At 39.6% G+C, this 20,968-nt stretch overlaps 1 protein-coding gene across 1 annotated transcript in view; it reads left to right on the forward strand.

The window, feature by feature from the left end:
* The window catches only part of ESR1 (estrogen receptor 1), a 169,408-nt gene that overhangs the window by 40,069 nt on the left and 108,371 nt on the right, over window positions 1-20,968 (forward strand). Inside the window, 1 exon segment of the mRNA XM_074580420.1 lies at window positions 14,657-15,161. Coding sequence (XP_074436521.1) covers window positions 14,657-15,161 — 505 coding nt within the window.

The raw sequence follows: 20,968 nt of genomic DNA on the forward strand, positions 1-20,968 counted from the left end.
TTTCCTGTCAAGAAGCAGGAAGCATACCTATCCTATTTGAAGAAGTGTGGCAGAAAGAATTGTGCAGTATTACTGCCTGAATTAGTTCATATATTATGCAGTACAGATATAGTAACTGGGTATTCAAAGCAATATAACCATATTAGTGTTACGCCATCTGTGAGATAGATAGGGGTTAATCATCCAGAGGATGGCACCATGCCAGCAGCAGTCTTTCTTCACATTCCAGAGCTGAGACATGTAAAGATGGCTTGGGCGTCTATGTACCAGTTGTCATAGTACCGTATGATCTGCCCTTTCTCTCTGCGTTACTGAAATTATGATTAAGGCAAGATCTCATTCAGGAATTATTAGGAATAAGCCTATCCGTTAGTTACACAATAAAAACTTAATTTTCTTGATATTTCTCCAGGCAAGAAAAATTACTTCAAAAATTTAAATTAATTTACCACAGGTTTAAGAAGTCTGTGATAGCAGTATTTGCAACTTTTAAAGCTTTTGCAGCTGTAACCTCACTTCCTTGGAAAAATGGCAACTAGTTAATATTAAGTCTGGTTTTCCTATAGTTTCAAATCAAATGTCAATATTCTTATATTAGACATCTCTAATGTCAATGATTGCTGTTCATTCTTTATGCTTTTATAATTTATCATTAATTACTAATAGCTAATAGCTTCTTCTGTGGCTTGTAGACCATTGTGCTAAATGAGTAGGTGAAACTGTGCATTTCACACACCCTTAAGAATAGGAACCCCATGCAGCGCTACAGGCTTGGGGAAGAGTGGCTGGAGAGCTGTCTGGCAGAAGAGGACGTGGGGGTGTTGGTTGAAGCTGACTGAATATGAGCCAGCAGTGTGCTCAGGTGGCCAAGAGGGCCAACAGCATCCTGGGTTGTATCAGAAATAGGGTGGCCAGCAGGAGTAAGGAAGTGATTGTCCCCCTGTTCTCAGAACTGGTGAGGCCCCACCTCGAGTGCTGTGTTTGGTTTTGGGCCCCTCACTACAAGAAAGACACTGAGGTGCTGGAGCGTGTCCAAAGAAGAGCAACGAAACTGGTGAAGGGTCTAGAGAACAAGTCTTGTGAGGAGTGGCTGAGGGAACTGGGGTGGTTTAGCCTGGAGAAGAGGAGGCTCAGGGGAGACCTTATCGCTCTCTACAACTGCCTGAAAGGAGGCTGTAGTGAAGTAGGTATTGGTCTCTTCTCCAAGTCACAGGTGATAGGACAAGAGGAAATGGCCTCAAGTTGCACCAGGGGAGGTTTACACTGGATGTTAGGAAAATTTTTTTCACTGAAAGGGTTGTCGAGCATTGGAACAGGCTGCCCAGGGAAGTGGTTGAATCACCATCCCTGGAGGTATTTAAAAGATGGGTAGATGTGGCACTTAGGGACCTGGTTTAGTGGTAGACTTGGCAGTGTTAGGTTGATGGTTGGACTCTATGATCTTAAACGTCTTTTCCAACCTAAATGATTCTATGATTCTATGCTCTGATGGGTTTCTGAACTTACTGGAGAGCTTGTATTGCAAAAGAACCATTGCATTAAATTATTGACTGCTCTGTTTCAGGAAGACCTCCATCTTGTTGCACAAAACAATGAAAATGGTAGAAGAACAAATAAAGATAGGGGAATGCTGAAATAATAAATAACTCTGACCTTTTTTTTTTTCTTTCTTTTTTTTTTTTTTCTGTTGGCATCCAGTTCCTTCCTTTGATCTTCCCTGCCTTAAACAAGCTAATATCTGCCAAGAGAGTGCAACTGTTACTGAATCACTAAGGTCCTATTTGTTCCGCTCGACAGATGACAATGCATTTTTGTCTTTCTACAGAAGCATGGAAGTGACTTTGAAACCTTTCACCAACCAGAAGCCTAGGTTTTATCCTGCCCTGCTTTTCTTTTCTTTTCTTTCCCTTTTTTTTTTTTTGGCGGGGGGGTGGGGTGGGTGGGTGGGTTTTTTTTGTCATCTCCTGGAGACAGAGTATACTGCAGATGATTGTGGTTTTTGTATTTTGTGTTTGATGCTGGTTAGACAACACTGAAGTTGTATGATTTTGCTGTTGCTCATGATTGTTCTGGCAAGAATTGAAGTCTTCAGCATCTGTAACATATATTGGTACTTCAGTACATTATGACTAGTTTGTGAGTGTCATTTGCACTTGCCTACTTTGTAACTTCCTGTTTTTTTAAGCAATTGCTGTTAATGCTAATTTTTTAGGTCTGTATAGGTTTCTTGTATTTGCAGTTGTTGAATTGTTTGATAGTTTGATTAAGAGATTCTATATTTAGAGTTTAGAAAGCAGACTTCAGTTTTATTAAACAATGCAACCTCATAGGCAGGAGACATGTATCAGGTCTATTTGAATTCTGTGAAGAAATGGAGAAACTCTTTCTTTAAGGGTGCTGTTTTCAGTCGCTAGTATAAGCCTGGATATTTAAATCTGGGCTATTAAGTAAACGTTCTTTGTTCCCAGTATACGTTGTACTTAGCACAACAAGAACCTAATTTCTGATGGTGATCTTAGGTGCTCCTGAGTACACATAACAATCACTATAGAACTGAGTGTTTCACATTGCTTTTTGGTTCAGATTCCATTGGCCATGCTTAGGCTTGTTAAGTCAGTTTTAAAATTGGACTTATCCTCTGGAGTAAGGAGTGTATGCTATATCACAGAAACAGAATTTTGGAAAACTTGCAAGTTATTCCAAAAGAATGAGATATAACCTCTGTGGCTGTTAATTTTGGATTTCTCTGATGGCTGGAGATGATGTGTGTGTGAGGATCAGAGACTTAGGCCCTGATCCAGCAGAGCACTTAAACTCATTTTTAACTTAGCTCATCATGATCAGTTCCACTGGAGACAGTGACTGATTCATATTATCACAGATGATATAGCCGAATCTTACTTAGGACTTTATATTTAATACAATCTCTATAATTTTCTTTTCAAATGAAAAAATGTAAAAGTATCAGAAAATATCTTATAAGGATTCATTTCAAGATCTTCCTGGTCCTGCATGTCTTCACTATAACTATTATGGAAGAAGCTGATAATTAGCTCCCAAATCCATCTTTTAATATAGATGGCACATTCCTGATACTTCAATGGAATCATATCTTCAGAGAGAACCTCTTACTGAGGTTCTTTTCTAGAAGGGCTGAATTTTTGTTAGAATTAAGAAACATTTTGTTAATTGGTGATTGAGAATTTTAAAAAGTACACCAGAACAGAAGACACAGCTCCCAGTTACAAAGGCCTGACGAAATATTAACTCGTGCCATCTTTCCCTATAAGACCTACCACACTTTTTTTTGGTCGAGAATATTGAGTTTGTTGTTTCACTTGGTGTCTGCACAGGATGGCTGCAGCTAGTACCTTCCCTGCTGGACATTATCATTTTTAATGAATATTTACTGTCTGACTGTGCTTTTCTAGAGTATGTGCCAGATGGATGACCAGTGGCAGCATCGAGCCTCTCAGATGTGGCTGTAGTTGTTGCTGGACTGGTAGTGGCAATAGCAAGCCAGTTCTTGACATCAAGAAGAGAATACAGAAAAATGTATAGCAACACTGATTAGTTCAACAAATTATACCCCTTGTGGACTTTTCCTTTTGGAATTGAGGTTTGTGTGAATAGGCCCAGAGGTAAATTGCCACAGCTTCCTTGTCTGGCACTGCCAACAGTCCAGTGACTCTGTGATAATCTCTAATTGGATAGAGAGAAGCTAAGGTACGCAACAGGATTTGATGCGCTGGCTGCAGATTATTCACAGGTACATGTAGCCATGCATGCAACAGCAGAGGTGCTGGAGTGTGTCCAGAGAAGGGCAACAAAGTTGGTGAAGGGTCTAGAGCACAAGTCTTAGGAGGAGCGGCTGAGGGAACTGGAGTTGTTTAGCCTAGGGAAAAGGAGGCTGAGGGGAGACTGGTCTCTTCTGTCAAGTAACAGGTGATAAGACAAGAAGAAATGGCCTCAAGTTGCACTGGGGGAGGTTTAGATAGGATTTTTACACTGAAAGGGTTATTAAGCATTGGAACAGGCTGCCCAGGGAAGTGGTGGAATCGTCATCCCTGGAGGTATTTAAAAGACGGGTAAACGTAGTGCTTATAGATATGGTTACTGATGGTTTTTGTCAGTGTTAGGTTGATGGTTGGACTAGATGATCTGAAAGGTCCCTTCCAACCTCGGAAATTCTATGATTCTAAGGTTGATTGACAATGATTAGTGGAATAAGTAAAGAAAATCCAATGCTCCAAAGATGCCCAGAAAATGAAGTACTTCTGCTACCAGTAGCTGAAGACCAATACTCCTAGTAGACAAGAATGGGATGCTGAAGCACCAAGACTTTTCCAGGCCATTTGGGTGAAGAGTTATCTTGCCTTATGGTCATAGTAAGTATAATTTCTTGAGGTGATAGGGTTAGCCTCACCACAAGGACGTTTCAATTGGAGGATCAATTTCTAGGAAGGAAATGTGAATGTGAGAGGTGTTAAAATCAAAGGTAGTACATTTGAATGCCATTACTGGAGAGAAACAGAGTGAAAAACCTAGGTCATGCCACAAGATTGATTCTACACTGTCTTCTGGTTTGAGGTTAGGCTCTACCTTCAAAACAGTTGGACACTCTACACGTCCCTGCATCATATGTATGTATGGAAAAACATTGACAAGAAGGAACTAAACCCATGGAATGACACTTCAGAATGTGTCTTTTAATGAAGACAGTCATCTCCATCAAAAGAGGCAGCTGGTTTTGTTTTGTGGAAGCCACAAAACATAGCTGATGACTTACTGCCTCAGTTTTGATGGGTGTTCAAATGTGTGTATGCCATTGACTACTGAGAACAGGTAAGCCCATTACTGGGGCGATGGGCAGCAAAGGTATTTTGGAGCAGTTTACAGAAAAGCTGAGGAGGTACAGTGAGGGCAATGGATTATTTTCTTTTTTCCTAACTCAGATTATGATAGGGAATTGAGACTCTAATACATTGATCAGGTTAGTGAATAGACGAATTGAGGGAAAGGGTGAATTTGGCCATGGAGCTTCCTGAATTCCTGTCTAATTTAGGGAACACAGCAGGCCAATTAAAAAAAAAAGGCATATGTCTTGATGAAAGAGCAGCAGAAAGGTTGAAACCATGAAATGGGATCTTGAAATAAGGCATCTATGGAGAATGATGTGGAGATACCATCATCAAAGTAATTAGGATCTTCTGAGTATTTTGTTGCAGATCTGTGTCTTAGATACATAGAATCATAGAATAAATTGGGGCCAAGAAGGCCAACAGCATTCTGGCTTGTATCAGGAATAGCGTGGCCAGCAGGAGTAGGGAAGTGATCGTGCCTCTGTACTCAGCACTGGTGAGGCCTCACCTCGAGTACTGTGTTCAGTTCTGGGCCCCACTGTACAAGAGGGACATTGAAGTGCTGGAGCGTGTCCAGAGGAGAGCTACCAGGCTGGTGAGGGGTCTGGAGACCAAGTCATATGAGGAGAGGCTGAGGGAGCTGGGCATGTTTAGCTTGGAGAAGAGGAGGCTGAGGGGAGACCTCATTGCCCTCTACAACTACCTGAAAGGAGGTTGTAGTGAGGTGGGTGTTGGCCTCTTCTCCCAAGTGAATAATGACAGGACCAGAGGAAATGGTCTGAAGTTGCAGCAGGGGAGGTTTAGATTAGATATTAGGAGGAATTACTTTACTGAAAGGGTGGTCAGGCACTGGAACAGGCTGCCCAGGGAGGTGGTTGAGTCACCATCCCTAGAGGTATTTAAGAAATGTCTAGATGTGGCACTTCAGGGCATGCTCTAGTGGCAGAGATTGTAGATTGTTTGGTTGGACTCGATGATCTCAAAGGTCCTTTCCAACCATGAAGATTCTATGATTCTATGAAATTGGAAGGGATGTGAAGATGTCATCTAATCCAAACCCCTGCTCAAAGAAGGTATTTTTAGATCAGGTTGCTCAGGCACTTGCGTAATTGAGTCTTGAACTCAAAGTTGAGTCTCATTCTCAAATGGCAGGGAGTTACCAGCATCTCTGGACAGCCTGTTCCAGTTTTTGACCATTCTCATGGTAAAAATTTATACTTAATATCTAACTGGAATTTCCTATAGTCCAACTTGTGTCCTGTTGCCCCTTGGGCTGTCACTGTGTACGTCCAAGAAGAGCCTGGCTCTGTGTTTTCTGTATTCTCTGATCCGATTGTTGTAGATAGCAATAAGGTCTCCCTGAGGCTTTTTTACTACAGTTTGAGCAGGCCCTGCTACCTGAGGCTGTTGCTATATATCCTGACCAACTTGGGGCCTCTGGGCTTGCTTCTTGGACTGGAACACCGGGACACCCAAAAGAGAGTAAGGGTAACAGCAAGTCTTACACTGATAGGCCTAATCTGAGGCCTCTTCTATAAGTGTGGACATTATAAAATGGCCAAGCACTTGTGTTTGTTTTTATTTCTTCATCTGTTAGCAAATGTGCCTTTTGAATAAAATAGAGCTGGACCTGTTTTGGGTATCAGTTGCAGTGTAACTTGAAACTACAGCAAGAGATATGAAAAAAGTAGTCTTATATTGCAGTAGTTGAGAGGAGATGGCTGAGAGAGTTTACCTGAGGAGAACGTCATCATGCATATTTTGCATGCTCATGGGTGCACTTGCACAAGAGCACTTGCATACACATGTTTAAACCTGAAGTCTGGGTGCCTCTTGTTGCTCAGTAAACAGTCAAGTGTTTGGCAGGAAAATGAGTCTTGAGAAATAATACTGTGAGTGAGGCCAATTAATTATGAAATATGACTGATTAGCAAATGGAGCTGACATCCCCTAAGCAAACCTGCTGAAACAATGGAAGACCCTGGGGGAAGGGGTGGGGGAAAAGGAAGGGGGAAGAAAAATGCTTATATGTGTTAAATTTGCCATTTTTCCATGTCAAAAAGGTGATTTTTTGGATTAATCCTGTTATTTGGAAGATGTCTTTTCCACACAGATTCCTGTATTACTATCATCCAAATTGGTCTGTGTAGTTCAAACAGAGGTACAACCTAATGCTTAAGTGATCTGAAGAACTGTGTTATGTGTTACACTTGTGGTACTTCATCTGTTTAAAGATTTACTCTTCTGTAGGGATGGTGTACTGGGCTGTGTGCCAGTTAGCCTGCCATCACCCCAGGGTACTCAAGGTTAAATAAATAAAGAATTTACAAATGTGGAATACAGGTATCACAGTTACAAACTTATAATGGTATCTGAGAGGCTTCTTCATGCCGTGTTCTAGTTAAGACACACACTTAACCCATGCCTAAAGGGTCAGTTCGTGTGCAAAGGTTATGCTCTCAAGTTGGGGAAGCAAGCTTGCTTTTATAAGCAGTCTTTTTAAGGGTTTCCTAAGAGTTCCTTCAGATACAAACCTCTCCCTCTACCCACACCGTTCCCACATCTCTCCTCCAGGATACCCTACTTCTAGATTTAAGGAGCTTGTTTCAGCACTTGTTTCCTCAAACTGTCCTCTGGCAACTAGAAATAAGTTGTACAGCGGTTGCCTTACCTGGCTGTGCAATGTTGAAATTCTGTGCTCAGTTTTCATGCCTCGAACCTCATAAACAAAACTACTCAGTTTGGTTACTGTCACCACATAAATGGGATTAAGCATTTGGCTCATTTCTGATGATTTTTGGAAGCCCAGATATGGTAATATTTGATCATTTTGAAAAAGCCTGGCCCTCTAAGCCAATCTCAATAGATACAAAGCTGTCGTCCTTCTGAAGACTTTCAAAGTTTTCCTGCTAAGCTGTTTTCAGAACGCTAAGTTGTGGTGATCAGTCACTCCATTCAATTTGTCTTTGATATAAACACAACAAATGAACATGAACATGGGATACTAAACTCCAGCTTTGCATTACAGAGCTCATTCTTGTTCTTAGATGAAGCTGCATCCATGAGAAATGGTCTGTTAAGATGTTGTGTTTGTAATTAAGCAGGAAATGTTGCTTAACGTTACATCACAGTATTGTTGCTTTTCTACCAGCGGACATCTTTGGTCACAAGCGGTTAACATTTTGTGTAGGAAAGCAGAGAAATGTCTTTTTTATTCCGTTTTTCTTCCTCCGTGAAAACATCTGCTAACTCTCTGAAATATCAGTATTTGCTAATATCTTTTGAGTTTGTCCAGAGTACTCAGGTATTTTGGCCCATTCTATATATGTAGTAAGTAATTTATTCTGTATGAGTTGGGCACAATTATTTAGTCTTATCCTCTCCCATCTTTCTTAGGTACAAAAAAACTGAAGAAATGCACAAGCTAGTTGTATTACAGCATGTCTTCTCATGTCTCCTACTCTTTTAGGAAAGGATACATTACTGCATGCTGTTTTCCAATGCTGCATTGAAAAGGCAGATGGTGCCCCATTTTGGTGTCAGGAAATTCAGACTGTACATCCAGGAGCTGAAATTCAGTCTTATAACTGACACAATAATCTCCCTTTAAGCCAAGACTCTTACTCTGCTACAGAAGAGTAATGAAAGGGGGAAACGTCTTGTGTCTATACGAGTCTGGACGGTAGCATGTCATTCACTCTTCTGGGAAGTTTTGTGCATAGTGCAGTCAGGACTAAGATCTGAGCGAGGAGAGAGCAGGCTCCGTCAAGAGGCAGGTTTTAGAAATCTTGACTCCTAAAAACTTGCAATTTTTCAAGGGCTGAAAAATTGGCCAAATGTGGACGGAGTTTCAGAGGAACGGCAAAAGGCAGTTTTGTGACACGCTGTTTCAGCTCCCTGCCAGATTCAAAGTTTCTGCTCCAAACCCCTCGTTTGGTACAGCAAAAAGGGTTTCTCGTTTCAGAAAAGGGTTTCTAGAAATAGTTAAGGAGGGAAAAGCAAAAAAATTCTTTGGCTCAGATTATTCCAAATTATTCTCTCTGAGCTCATCGCTGGCATATAAAATTTCCACCTGAATGGCTAAAATCTGACAGTATCGTAAATAGCTGTAAATGAAGTCTTAAAATTTAAAGCATCAGAAGGGTTTACCACAAAGCTATGCTGACATCCCAGCCTAATTTTTCTGTTGATTACACAGATAATTTCAAAGTACGTAACAGATCTCTTCACACAAAGTATGGGTTAAACTGAATGTGTATTTAAATGTTGTAAATTAATAAATATATGTGTGGAATAATTGTATTCCACAGTTCCCGGTTTGGAATGAGAACGACTTTGAGCAAATGTTCTCAAATTCTCTACTTACATTTGACATGTGAAAGCAGAAGCTTCCCTTTTAACAGTAAAACCAACCTAAACCATACATTTAAAATTAAAAATCTTGGGTCCAGCCTTTTGGTGCCATGGCTGGTTTTGGTAAATTGCTTGAGGCTGGGGGGGAAAAAAAGATATACATCTTTGTATCCACTTACAAAGTTTTAAAAGTTAAAAACTCCCAATAACAGGGCGAAGCACTTATCTCTGCTAAGAGCCTAAGGAATTTTTAAGCATACCTCTTGCTTTGCCTAGTGGTATCAAGGGCTTTAATTTTTTTTTTTTTTCCCAGAGATTTATAAAGCAGTGGGGTAGATGGTGCTGTTCTCCAGCTGTCTATGTTGAGGAGTTTCCTCACTGGACTAAAGACAACATAATTTCTCTGTAATGTTACAGTGGAATCTTGGAAAAACATAATGTTCCTCCTGTTATGTGCAATAGATTCTTCTTTAATTGCAGCAGCTAAAAAAAGCTTCTATCTTTATAGCTGTGGAACCAAAGCGATGAAGTTTATGGTCTCTCACTGTCAGCAGGTTTATGGAAAATTTATAGTATGCGTTCTCAGTTCTGAGTTTACCATTTTTTTGGCAGAATACTTACTAAAACTAGTGCTGAAAAAGGCTCGTTATAGGATCAGGAGTTTTGCTGTCTTTAAAGATTCCTGTAATTCGAATAGTCTTTGTGTAGTGTTTTTACTTTCATCTCGTTTTCCCTGAAACTGCAGTTTTATCTTGTCCAGAATCAAGAAGCTGTTTCTTCCTCCTTTTCTTTTTCTTTTTTTCTCCCTATGAACAGAACTTATTTTGATACCATTCCCTGACTGGCTTTCAGGACTTTTAGTTAACAGAAAATGGCTGATGGCACTGGAAATCCCTAAGCCTTCTTTTGGTTATTTAGATAAGTTAGAGTAGTATTTTCTACAATTTTTGTTATCTAGCTTTTTTGTTTTCCTGTTTCTGATTCCATTTTGCTGGTGCCACATTATTTGCAATCAGTGGAAGGAAGCCACTTCTCTCTCTTTTTTTTTTTTTTTTAAGCTATATTCCATTTTTGAAGTGAAAGATACATTCATGTTTTATGTTACGGTAAGAATCCTGAATTTGATTCAGTACCCTCCTGTTTGTAGCTGGTAAAGGTGTTGGACTGATGGTCCAGCTGTGCCAAACTGCACTGTGCACGACTCTGCTAGTTTAATCTGATCACTCTAGTCATTTGTCAACAAAAAAAAAAAAAAGAAAAAGAAAAAAGACAAAAATGTAAAAACTAGAAGCAAACTATTCATCAGTAACTGAAATGAGCAGAATTTGCCTTTAGAAACTTATCTAAATATTCTTCAGTTGTAAATGATGCTAATTTAACCACAGAGCCACAGAAATGTGATTTAGTTTTAATGTTGCTACATTTGGTATTTTATTAGTGTAATTTAGAGTAAATTCCTCACTCTGGAAAATACGAGTTGGGCACTGGAACTGTGACGTGTCTACAAAAGGAAGATAGAAGAGCTGACATTTTAAAAACAGGAACACAGGATTTAATCACTCACCTCCATTCATTTAGTCAATTAATTTCTCATTTCCATGAGGTGGATAGTGTCTGCATCTTCACTGTTTCAGAAACTCAACTCTTGACTCACTCTCTCTAAAAATCACTCTGTACGAAGAAGTAATTTCTGCTTTGTCCTTCCTTGCCAACGTGTCCGTAGTGCTACTCAGTCACAATGGACTGTCCCCTCCTGTTTCTTCCGTATTTGTTAATTGCTATTCTTGCTTTCCTTCTCTTTCTTCCCTATTTTTACATATGCATAAATACCGTGTATGCATCAATATGGATGGATCAAAGACAACATTAATTTTATTTGTATATTCCCAAACCTCAGAAATATAGGAGAAAACCCCAATCTATACCTGATATATTTAGCAAATCTTTAGATTTTGTAGAACCATTTTCCCTCTATTTTTTATGAGTGTCTGAGGAAGACTGGGATAGATGACTTTCTCCTGTAGTATGTGCTCAGGAACTCCAAAACAATATTGGGCCTTCATTAAGGTGAGAGAAATACATAGGGCAGCTTAATTGCAGTTGAATACACAATAGCGGAGAAATTACCAAATCTGAAAAAGTAGGTTTCCCATTGACTAAGTATTTTTTGAACCCCTCTGCCTAGCACTGGAAATGAAGATGCTGCAGCCAATTAATGTTTTTATTTACTCTCTGTTGTTACTAAATGTGATTTTTTTTTTTTTAAATGCACAGTGAGTGAGGCAAGCCGTTCTGTATGAGATCTGCGTATTTTTAAAGACAGACATGAAGTGGGATTAAGCAAAACCAAGTTTTTGCATAGATCTTGTGTGCACTGGTCAAAAGGACCAAATATTATTGCTATATCCTGTACTTATTTCCATATTGTGCTCATAACATGTAAAACCTGACATCTAACAGATCAGAGTGGTTAAACTGGGTGGTGGAGTAATTCCTGGCCTGTCGGCACAAAGACCTGGTTTTAGAAACTTAGATCTCATTTTTCTGGAGGGTGAGCACACAAGGAGATGCATCTAAAGCAGGGTGAATTTGCAAGGTGTTAAATTGGAGCAAGCAGGGTAGTCATCACCATGCAGGACAGGAAAAATAACCCCCTCTGATAATCTGTTGCATTTCACAGCTTTTTTTTTTTTTTTTTTTAAATATCTAAAAAACCCACAGCCTGCAGAATCAAAAATTGATTTTATGCAGTATACACAAACCAAAAAGTTCCCCTTCTTCCTGGGATTTGACTTGACTAACCCCCCACCTCACCCTTGCGTTCTCTTGCTCTCTCTCTCCCTTCCACTGGAAAAATGAGCCAAACATTACAGGATGCTCTCGCAGGGGTTCCCAACCAGTCCCTAAGATCTTGCTGGTGGCACTCACATCTTTCCTTCCGAGATGTGCACCAGGCTGTGTGCTGCAGGAATAATGCCGCTCTCTATTGCTGAGCCCTTTTAGGGGGCAGGACTGTAACTTTCCACCCTGGCTTGAGGAAAGCTGCTCCCAGGGCCCCTAGTTTAAATGGTACGGAGCAGAAGTGACCGTGCTTTGACTTAAGCCTGCAGTGTGTTTCAATGCTGTTTGTACACAGGGGTAATTTTAAATATTTGCCTCCCTGAAAACACACAACCCTCCCAAAAGAATTAATGAGGTTTTTAAAAACTGCATGTAAGGAGCACTGAGGTTGCACAGGGTGCGCTCAGATGTCAAGTCTCTATGTGCACACTTATATCTTCCGTCTTCTGCATAACTATTACGCTGCAGCATTTTATTGCATGTCAATATAGTAATTCTAACATAGCATACATCTTGAATAATGCTTTAAATAAAATTTTAAAGTCCATTTTGCAGTACGCTATAGAAGTGGGTACTTCTTGTGGCAGGCAGATTCACGTTAATTCTCAGATTATGCCGTTTAATATGAGATAATGCTTTTTCTTATGTATTGCTGAAGCGGGGATGAAATCTGTAAGTGTGACGGACCTGAAACTCGTAACTGCCATTCATTTCAGTCTGTGTAGCCCAGCAGACTGGCTGCTGAGAGCTACGCTTGCTTGCTGTTCTGTGAGTCTCTGCAGATGCACGTTCGCCCACTCTATGCAAACACGCACACACTCTCTTTTTTTCCTCTCACACTGTCTGGCATCTTTTCAGAATAACTCTTCGAAGACTTTCTGAACTGCTGGGTATGATTGTCTGATTATTATCTTTTTTTTTTTTTTTTTTTTAAACTGGGAAACATGTTTAGTCCGGTGTTATTTAAACAAGCTTATCTCTCTGATCAAAGTCTACAATCTGAAATTTGAACGGGGTAGGGGAGGGTGGTTGGGTGGGTGAGGAAATCTATCAAGTACATATTTATGTGTGTGCTGCTGTCCTAGCTGTGTGCCTGCGGAGGCACAAATGTATGTTGCTTCAGAGTAATGTTGCAAATTTAAATAACTTCGGCCATTTTAATAGAAGTTCTGAAAACATTGTATTATTACTAAAATAAGACCGTTTTTAGTAAACTTTTCTTGAAGCTATTAGTGACCTGCATATTCAGTTTTTCGGTTTCTCGGGTTTTTGAAGGTTGAGCTGAATAACTGTGGAGTTAAGTATAGCGTAGACTTTGCTAGTATTCAAAGCACAGTAACTGGAGCCCATATATTAATGCGTTTAGGGTTGGCATTAACCTATTTCACTGACTGAACCACAGACCGCAGCAATAAAGCTAGCGAGCTTGAAACGGTTTCTGGAGGTTTTCATTTAGCTGGTTCAGGACAACTGGTTTGTGCAAAGTTAAAATTATATGGAAGGAGATTGCAAGATGAAGCATGCATGCCACACCTTTTCATTATGTTCTCTCTCTTCCCCCTTTTTTTTGTTTCTTCTAAATATAACTTCGAAAGGCATTTCAGTTTATTTTGAAGCCGATCCCGTTTGATTGTTTTAGATTACTCAATTTTCTATTCTGATTTAAAAATTCAGGTTTGCTGAGATTTTGTTCACAGGACTAGGAAAAAAGAATTTCCTGTATTCAATTCATGTGTCGTGCAATCCAATAACTTTTTCCTAACTTTTAGGATCTTCCTATGACAAAGTCTGAATGATGCTTTGTTTCATCATCTCACAGCCTGAAAAGAAGCAGACAGAAATTTCTAGGCAAATCTAAAGCTTTTCCTCACTTTTTAATGTCACTTTCACACTCTAGTAACTTCAGGTTGCTATTTCGGAGGGAAGTGTATTATAAGCCTTTTTTACTACGTAGATATCATACACTCCTTAATTTTGGTTTTATTGATGGAGGCTCGACACACACACACACACACACACACACATTCTGCTTTGCCCTATCTTGGTTACAGCATAGTCCTACCCAGGGTCATTACAATGTACACATTACATATTTCTAGCAAACATGAAAATGAATCAAACAGGGGGAGAGATAAGCGCAGATAGATCGGAGCCTGCTGAGGAAATAAAAGGCAGTAATCTGCCTGACCACTGGACTACTCTTCCTGGTTGGATTTAAGTGTTCTTTCCCGTTAGTTGCTGCAGAGCGCTGGCTACCCTGAAGTGAAAAATTAAACGACTAATAAGAATGAAGTAACATTCAGTGGGACAATTATTTGGTATAACTCCAAAACTAATTGTTTCTGAAGTGATGTTTAAACCAACGTCGGCACAAGGCAAGAGCTCCTGGCTCGCGGCCAGCACCTTGTAGTGCATATTAGCGCAGATGAGGAGTTCCCAAAAGTTAGGGAGAGGGAGGGAGAGAGAGAATGTGCGTTTTCAGTGCTCGCTCTGCATTTGTTTGTATCGTCCTCCTTGCCGAGATTAGAGGAATACCTGTGTAGTGCTGCTTTATTATGATTTCTGCTGAGCCTCAGAATAGGTTCTGGTATTTTTTTTAGGTGGACTGCCAGCTGCCGATCTCGCTGTTGACAGTAAAAGCAGATATGTTCCTCGCTTACTGCCATTAGCACTGACCATGACCCTTCACACCAAAACCTCTGGAGTTACCCTGCTGCACCAGATTCAAGGCACTGAGCTGGAGACGCTGAGCAGACCTCAGCTGAAGATTCCCCTGGAAAGATCGCTCAGCGACATGTACGTGGAGAGCAACAAGACAGGAGTTTTTAACTACCCAGAAGGGGCCACTTATGATTTCGGTACTACGGCTCCAGTGTACAGCTCTACTACTCTCAGTTATGCCCCTACTTCTGAATCCTTTGGGTCCAGCAGCCTGGCAGGATTTCACTCACTGAACAATGTGCCACCAAGCCCAGTGGTGTTCTTGCAAACGGCGCCCCAGCTCTCACCCTTCATCCATCATCACAGCCAACAGGTACCCTACTACCTTGAAAACGAACAGGGCAGCTTTGGGATGAGGGAACCTGCTCCTCCAGCCTTCTACAGGTAAATGCTACAGCTAATTTTTCTTTCTCCTTTAAGCAGCTGAACTGAGAAAATTAGGATGCGAAAATCTGCATGCCCTGATCTTTTGTTTTTGTGTAAAGGACCATCTGATGTAATTGAATCATCCACGATACCTAGACCATAAAAAACACCATAGAATAAAGCAAAACTGTAATTAACAGCTCATTGTGACTGTAAGCTGTAAATTTTGAAAACTGTACATAAATGAGAAACAAATTGGATAATGGGTACAAATGTTTCCTGTAACCATAATTGATTAAGGAATGGCAAACAACCTCCCTGTTGTGTAATGTATTAGAAATACTAAAAAGACTTCCACCATCACACACTTCTGGGTGTGAGTGGTTGGTTGTTCAGCTCTTAGCTGGAGTAAGAGTATTTTTCTCCTGTGGCTTTCTTTATAGTGTGAGAAGTGACTTATATAGGAAGTAGTCCAGAAGCACAATATCCTTCCTAATCAGAGTGTTGGAGCTGACTCGGTGACAGTATTTCTGTCAGTAACCAACTTTGTGAGCTATCCTAAGAGCTGTGTACATATTAATCTGCATTTTTTCATTGCAGGGTGATACATATTAACCATAAATAAGGCATGATGCATTTCAAAATATAAGATTTTTGCGGTTGTTTTTGTATTTTTATCCCTCAATAGAAGGGTTATTTTTTTGTCTGGAGCAGAAGGATAAAAGTATCTTTGAAGGGGGGAATAATTTTCCTTGGTTTAAATATTTGTTGTCAGTTGTGTAAACATTTACATAATTTCTGAAGTAAGTCGTAGAAATTGATAGAACTGTAGCTTCCAAGAAAATATAGTAATATACACCAATGCCCGCACTGTTAGCGTTTGTGCAGTATTAATAGCATAGTTTTGCATTATACTGGGCTTCAGTGAATCAAAGCGAACAGTTAGAGGCATTTTTTTTTTTTCCTAAACTCTGTCTGTATCTGTTTATTTGTGAGATAGAGGTGAGTTTGCTAGAAATGGAATGACTGAAAAAAGAAAAGCAAGTTATTCTTTCCCTGTCGAGGGACAGACTCTGCCAGACTTATTTGCACAATGCAGCATGTTGCTGGGAACAGCAACGTATGTTCTTAAAGACAGTCTAACAGTCCGGCTAGGAATCTGGTAGCAGAATGTGGTCCAAAAAAACAGATGATGTGATTGCACTTTTCGCAAGTGATTAATCAGTTTTGGGGAGCAGATGGAATAAAGACTGGTGAAATGATAGATAACGGTTATGTCAGCCTGTCCAATACATTGATCTGTTAACTGAATTGGTTCAAGCAAAATGTGTTTTAGTGCAACCAGATACAATACCTCTAGGAAGAGTGAATACATGTCAGAGCATAAAGATCTTGAATGATTACCAGTGACTTGAGAGTGAAACTGCCCTTTGCACTAGATTAAAGCTTTTTTTTCTTTTTTCTTCCACGAACGTCCAGTGCAAACCTATCGTGAAAAGTGTGTAAGCGACCTTAGATATGTAAACAGCAGAATAGTGAGTTTGTGAGGTTGAAATACACAGGCAGAAAATGTGCTATAGTTGGGGTATTTTACTTCAGGAGGAATCAAAGCCGAGAATCACCTGGAAATAGAAGTCAAACTATGGAAGTAATGTCCCTTTGTTTTTAAACAGTGAATTGAGGTGAGACACTTCAAAATAAAATTAATGTACTTTTAAATTTTAACTGCTGGAGCAAGCATGTAAGGGCAGTGCTGGATTACCCGTTTCCTGACATCTCTGATCAAGGATGGGTGTCTCCTTTGGAGATGTGCTTTAGCCGTATGCAATTGATGGGGCAGTAATTAGGTGAATTTATGATGCTGGATATGCAAGTGGTTTACCGGCGTGCAGTGTGGAAAAAATGACTTAATGGCCCCTTCCAGACGTAATTCTGTAAAGCGCATCCTATGTGGTAATAAGAAATGTGCATCAAAGTGCTTGTTATGATTATCTCTTGTTAACAGGCGCATGCCGTTGGAATTAAATTGAGAAAAGCATTGCTTTATTTTTTTTTTCATTTTTGCAAGATTTTATTTACAAAGTTATCATCCTCACATCGTTAAATAGTAGGTCTTTATTCTTGTGTTTTGGCAGAAATCCAATCACCAATAGTGTGTGAAAATAATTTGAATAGGTATTCAGTGTCTGGGAAATAATTAAGTATCTAATCACAGGGTTTAAGAATAAGTTCTTTAAAAAATATTGTAATGCATGAATCTGCAATTTTCTTAAATCATTTGGCTCATGTAATAACTTTCAACTGGATTATGGGAGAAAAGAGAGCGTGGGGCAGTGTAATCTGACAATTAATAAATTGATGCTGGAGATTGGAAGATGTCTAACTACCAAAATGGTGAGTTTCTGGAACAGCCTACCAGTAGGAGTTGTAAAGGCAAAAATTCTCAAACCAAAAGCCTCAATAAAATTTTAAATGGATCACTATCAGTTTACAATATGTCTGCTTGTTTCTATAGTAAGTAATGTAACCTAAGACCCAGAAAGGCTCCTCTGCAGTTCTTATTTACCTTTCTGTGTAACAGAATTGTGGTGCTTTGCTTGTAAGATTGAAATATTTGCTTTGTATCATCCTATTATACGGTGGATTTGAGATGCAAATAATGCATTATGTGATACAAGTGGCCAGGGCAATAAATAATCAGTGTGGATCGGAGCTGAAATTATATTCTGTTGATACTTGGATAGAATGTTAAAAATCTCCAGTCACAAAACTCAAAACTTACCATATGTGATAAGAAAAGCATGTAATGTCATTTGATTTTGTTAATAAGTATTCGAAATCATGCTGACTATAGCCACATATATAGCTACATGCCTATTAATTCTGAAGCTGTATTTTATTTCTTTAAAATTGTGTTTCCTTTTCCAAAAGGCTTTGTCTCCTATTGCAGGATAATGACAGGCTTCTGTACCTATCTGAAGAACCGACCAATAGATAGATAAAAGAATGATTTTGTAAAGTATACAACAAATATACCAATCTCCTCCTTTCTGGAGTTTCTAAATCATACGACATCAGAATTTGAGAAAAAAGAAGGGACGTAATTAATTCAAATTGTGCTGTCTCTAACTTGGCCCATTTTATGTCTGACCTTGTGGCTGTTTCTATAGGGAGCCAAACTAAAATACCTTTCCCGTGTGTTCAAGTTAGAGGGAGAAGGCATAGTGCTAGTTATGTTTTTAATTCTCTTCAAATGTAAAATACATTTTATTTTCTCAAACAATTTTATAGTAGGTTTTTTTATTAAATGCTGACTAGTGGTTTATTATCACAGGAAATCCAGTGCTCAGGGACATCAGGGTAAACTAATTGAAAGATTTCTTTTGTTCTTAACTATTAAATTTGAGTTCTGGCCATTTCTGGTTATTTCCTTGTACTTTTTGGATGGTTTTTGTTCATTCAGGGGAAAAAACAAGAAGCCTTTCAGTAGCTAATTTACCTCAGTAAATTCTTCTAAGCAACATGAAAGATGAATCCTTTTTGTTCTGCCCCTGTGTGGTGTTTCAGTGTCATCCCACTGAGTTTGCACTTCTCAGATCTGAAGCAAAATCGTGCTTGTATTTCAGGCTCTCTGCAGCCTGCGCTTAGTGCTGCTTCCAAATTTGGCCAAAACCCATGTAAAAATGGACTGCATCTACCAGCTACCTGATGATAGCGTTTTTTGTCAGTCTGCAGTGAGTGACAGAGGCAGCGTAAATGAGTGTACAAACAGAAATATGAAATGAAAAATCAGCCATCGCACCCTCACTTTTAGTATCTAGTTTGTGAGTACCTTCTAGTACCTCAGGCTCTGGGTTCAGGCTAATATATTTATTAGCCTAATATATAAATAAGTATTTATTTAGCTTTAGTCCCAATTATCATACTGAAATTGACACTGAAACATTTTAAACCTGCTGTTCCAATCAGTATGATCAGAGCTTTAATTTTTAACTCTTGCTAAAATTGAGAAAGATTACACATGTGGATCCATCCCTCTCCTGCTGTAACTCATAAATCCATCAGTCTGAAAAACAGTTACTTAACCTAATATGTATTTTTTTTTTACCATCTGATTCATTATGAATCTTTCTAGCTGCTCATGTTGAGTTCTAAACAAAGAGGATTTTTCCAAATTTTAAAATTAAAAGAATGTTAAATGAATGCAAAATTAAAAGATATTTTTTCTTTTTTTATGTAGTATGAGGTGTTCCATAACATGAAGGAGTGCTATGTAATGTAATATTTTGGAGTTTTTTTGTTGTTTGTTTGGGGTTTTTTTTTGTTTTTCTTTATTTTTTTCTAAAGCATCAGTCTGTTCTAAGGTCCTCTCTTGAACAATTCGAGTTCCTTGGCAGTTCCTTGAACACGCGGAGTGTTCCTGTTTTCAGAGCTTGTACTGGTATCTCTCACAATTTTACATCAATAGTTGACTGTAATGAAAGAGACAGGAAAACATGGAGTTTTCCTATCTCATGGAAATGTCGTAAAGGTAAACCTGTTGAATGTTCTGAGATACTCACACATTACAATTATGAGGGACTTGTACAAACCGACTTTGCTGATTCTGCAGCTCTTAGAGAATGCGCTGGTGTGGATCCTGCTGCAAGTGTGCTTGCACCATGAAGTCACCAACCCATATTGTTGAGGAGCACATGTGTTCTGTGTCTCCTTGTGCCCCTGCATAAGGCCAGGCAGTGGTGGAAAGGGGTAAAGGACCTGTGATGCTTCCTCATTATCCTCCTTTCTGCCAAGGCAGGGAGATGGATCTCATCTGCTCTCTATAAGCTTCCTTTTCAAATTTTCTACTTATTGAAGAAAACTTTCTTCGCACCTTTAGCAGATGTATTTTTTTGCATACACCACAGACCCAGGAAATATGCCATATACCAAATCCTTTCCATGTGGATTTGAAACTTGTGGCTAAAAACATGGCTGTTCAGGCAGCCCGTGTGGATGGGGTTCGTCTGATTAAATGCAGACACCTAGGTCTTTATTCACTTTTCCATTCCTTATGCATCTGGTGCTGTTTGAGAGGCTGTAGGGTCAGATGGGTCTAACAGATGTGACACAGGACCTACTGTGTAGCTGTATCTTTTTGGAGTAGGAGGTGGGTGTCAGTGAGTGTCATCACCTACAACACCTCAAATGGCACGTGGCATTGACAACAGCATTGAACCTTCGTATGGACTCCCTTCTTAGTCTGTGGAGACAGAGAGAAAGAGGCATTGCAAACACACACACACATTCTCTCTTTCTAAGGTACCTGGTTAAAATAGACCAGGTGTGTGAGGCTCTAAAAGTGCAAGTTTCTCTTTCTGTACTATAAAAGATGGCTAAAATGACTCATTCTGGTATAGATATCTACTGGTTGAAGATGGATGCCCAGTGATGTCCAAAGTTACATGAAATTAATCCCACCCATATGTCTCCTGTTTCTAAAGACTCAAAGTGGTCACCACCTGTAATCTCCCTTCAGATAGATGCTGCACTATGTCCCTTGGGAGGAAAATGGGGAATTGACTCTGTGTCATTGGCCTTGATCACTCTCGCTCTGAGGCTATTGAAACAACAAACACTGCTGGCCATATCTGCTCTGATAGGGAAAGCATTAGTTGCTGGCACCGGTTCCTTCAGCAATTGCAAAGTGAACATCAAATGCCAGCATTTTTTATTAAACCAACAAGAAAGGCCAACCAGAGCTAAGGTGTAGCTCCAAACAAATGTGGCGGCGAAGAGTCCTGCAACTGAATTGCTTCCACTTCTTCTAACAAATTAAGATTTTA

The sequence above is a fragment of the Larus michahellis genome, chromosome 3, assembly GCF_964199755.1.
Source record: "Larus michahellis chromosome 3, bLarMic1.1, whole genome shotgun sequence".
Lineage (NCBI taxonomy): Eukaryota > Metazoa > Chordata > Aves > Charadriiformes > Laridae > Larus > Larus michahellis.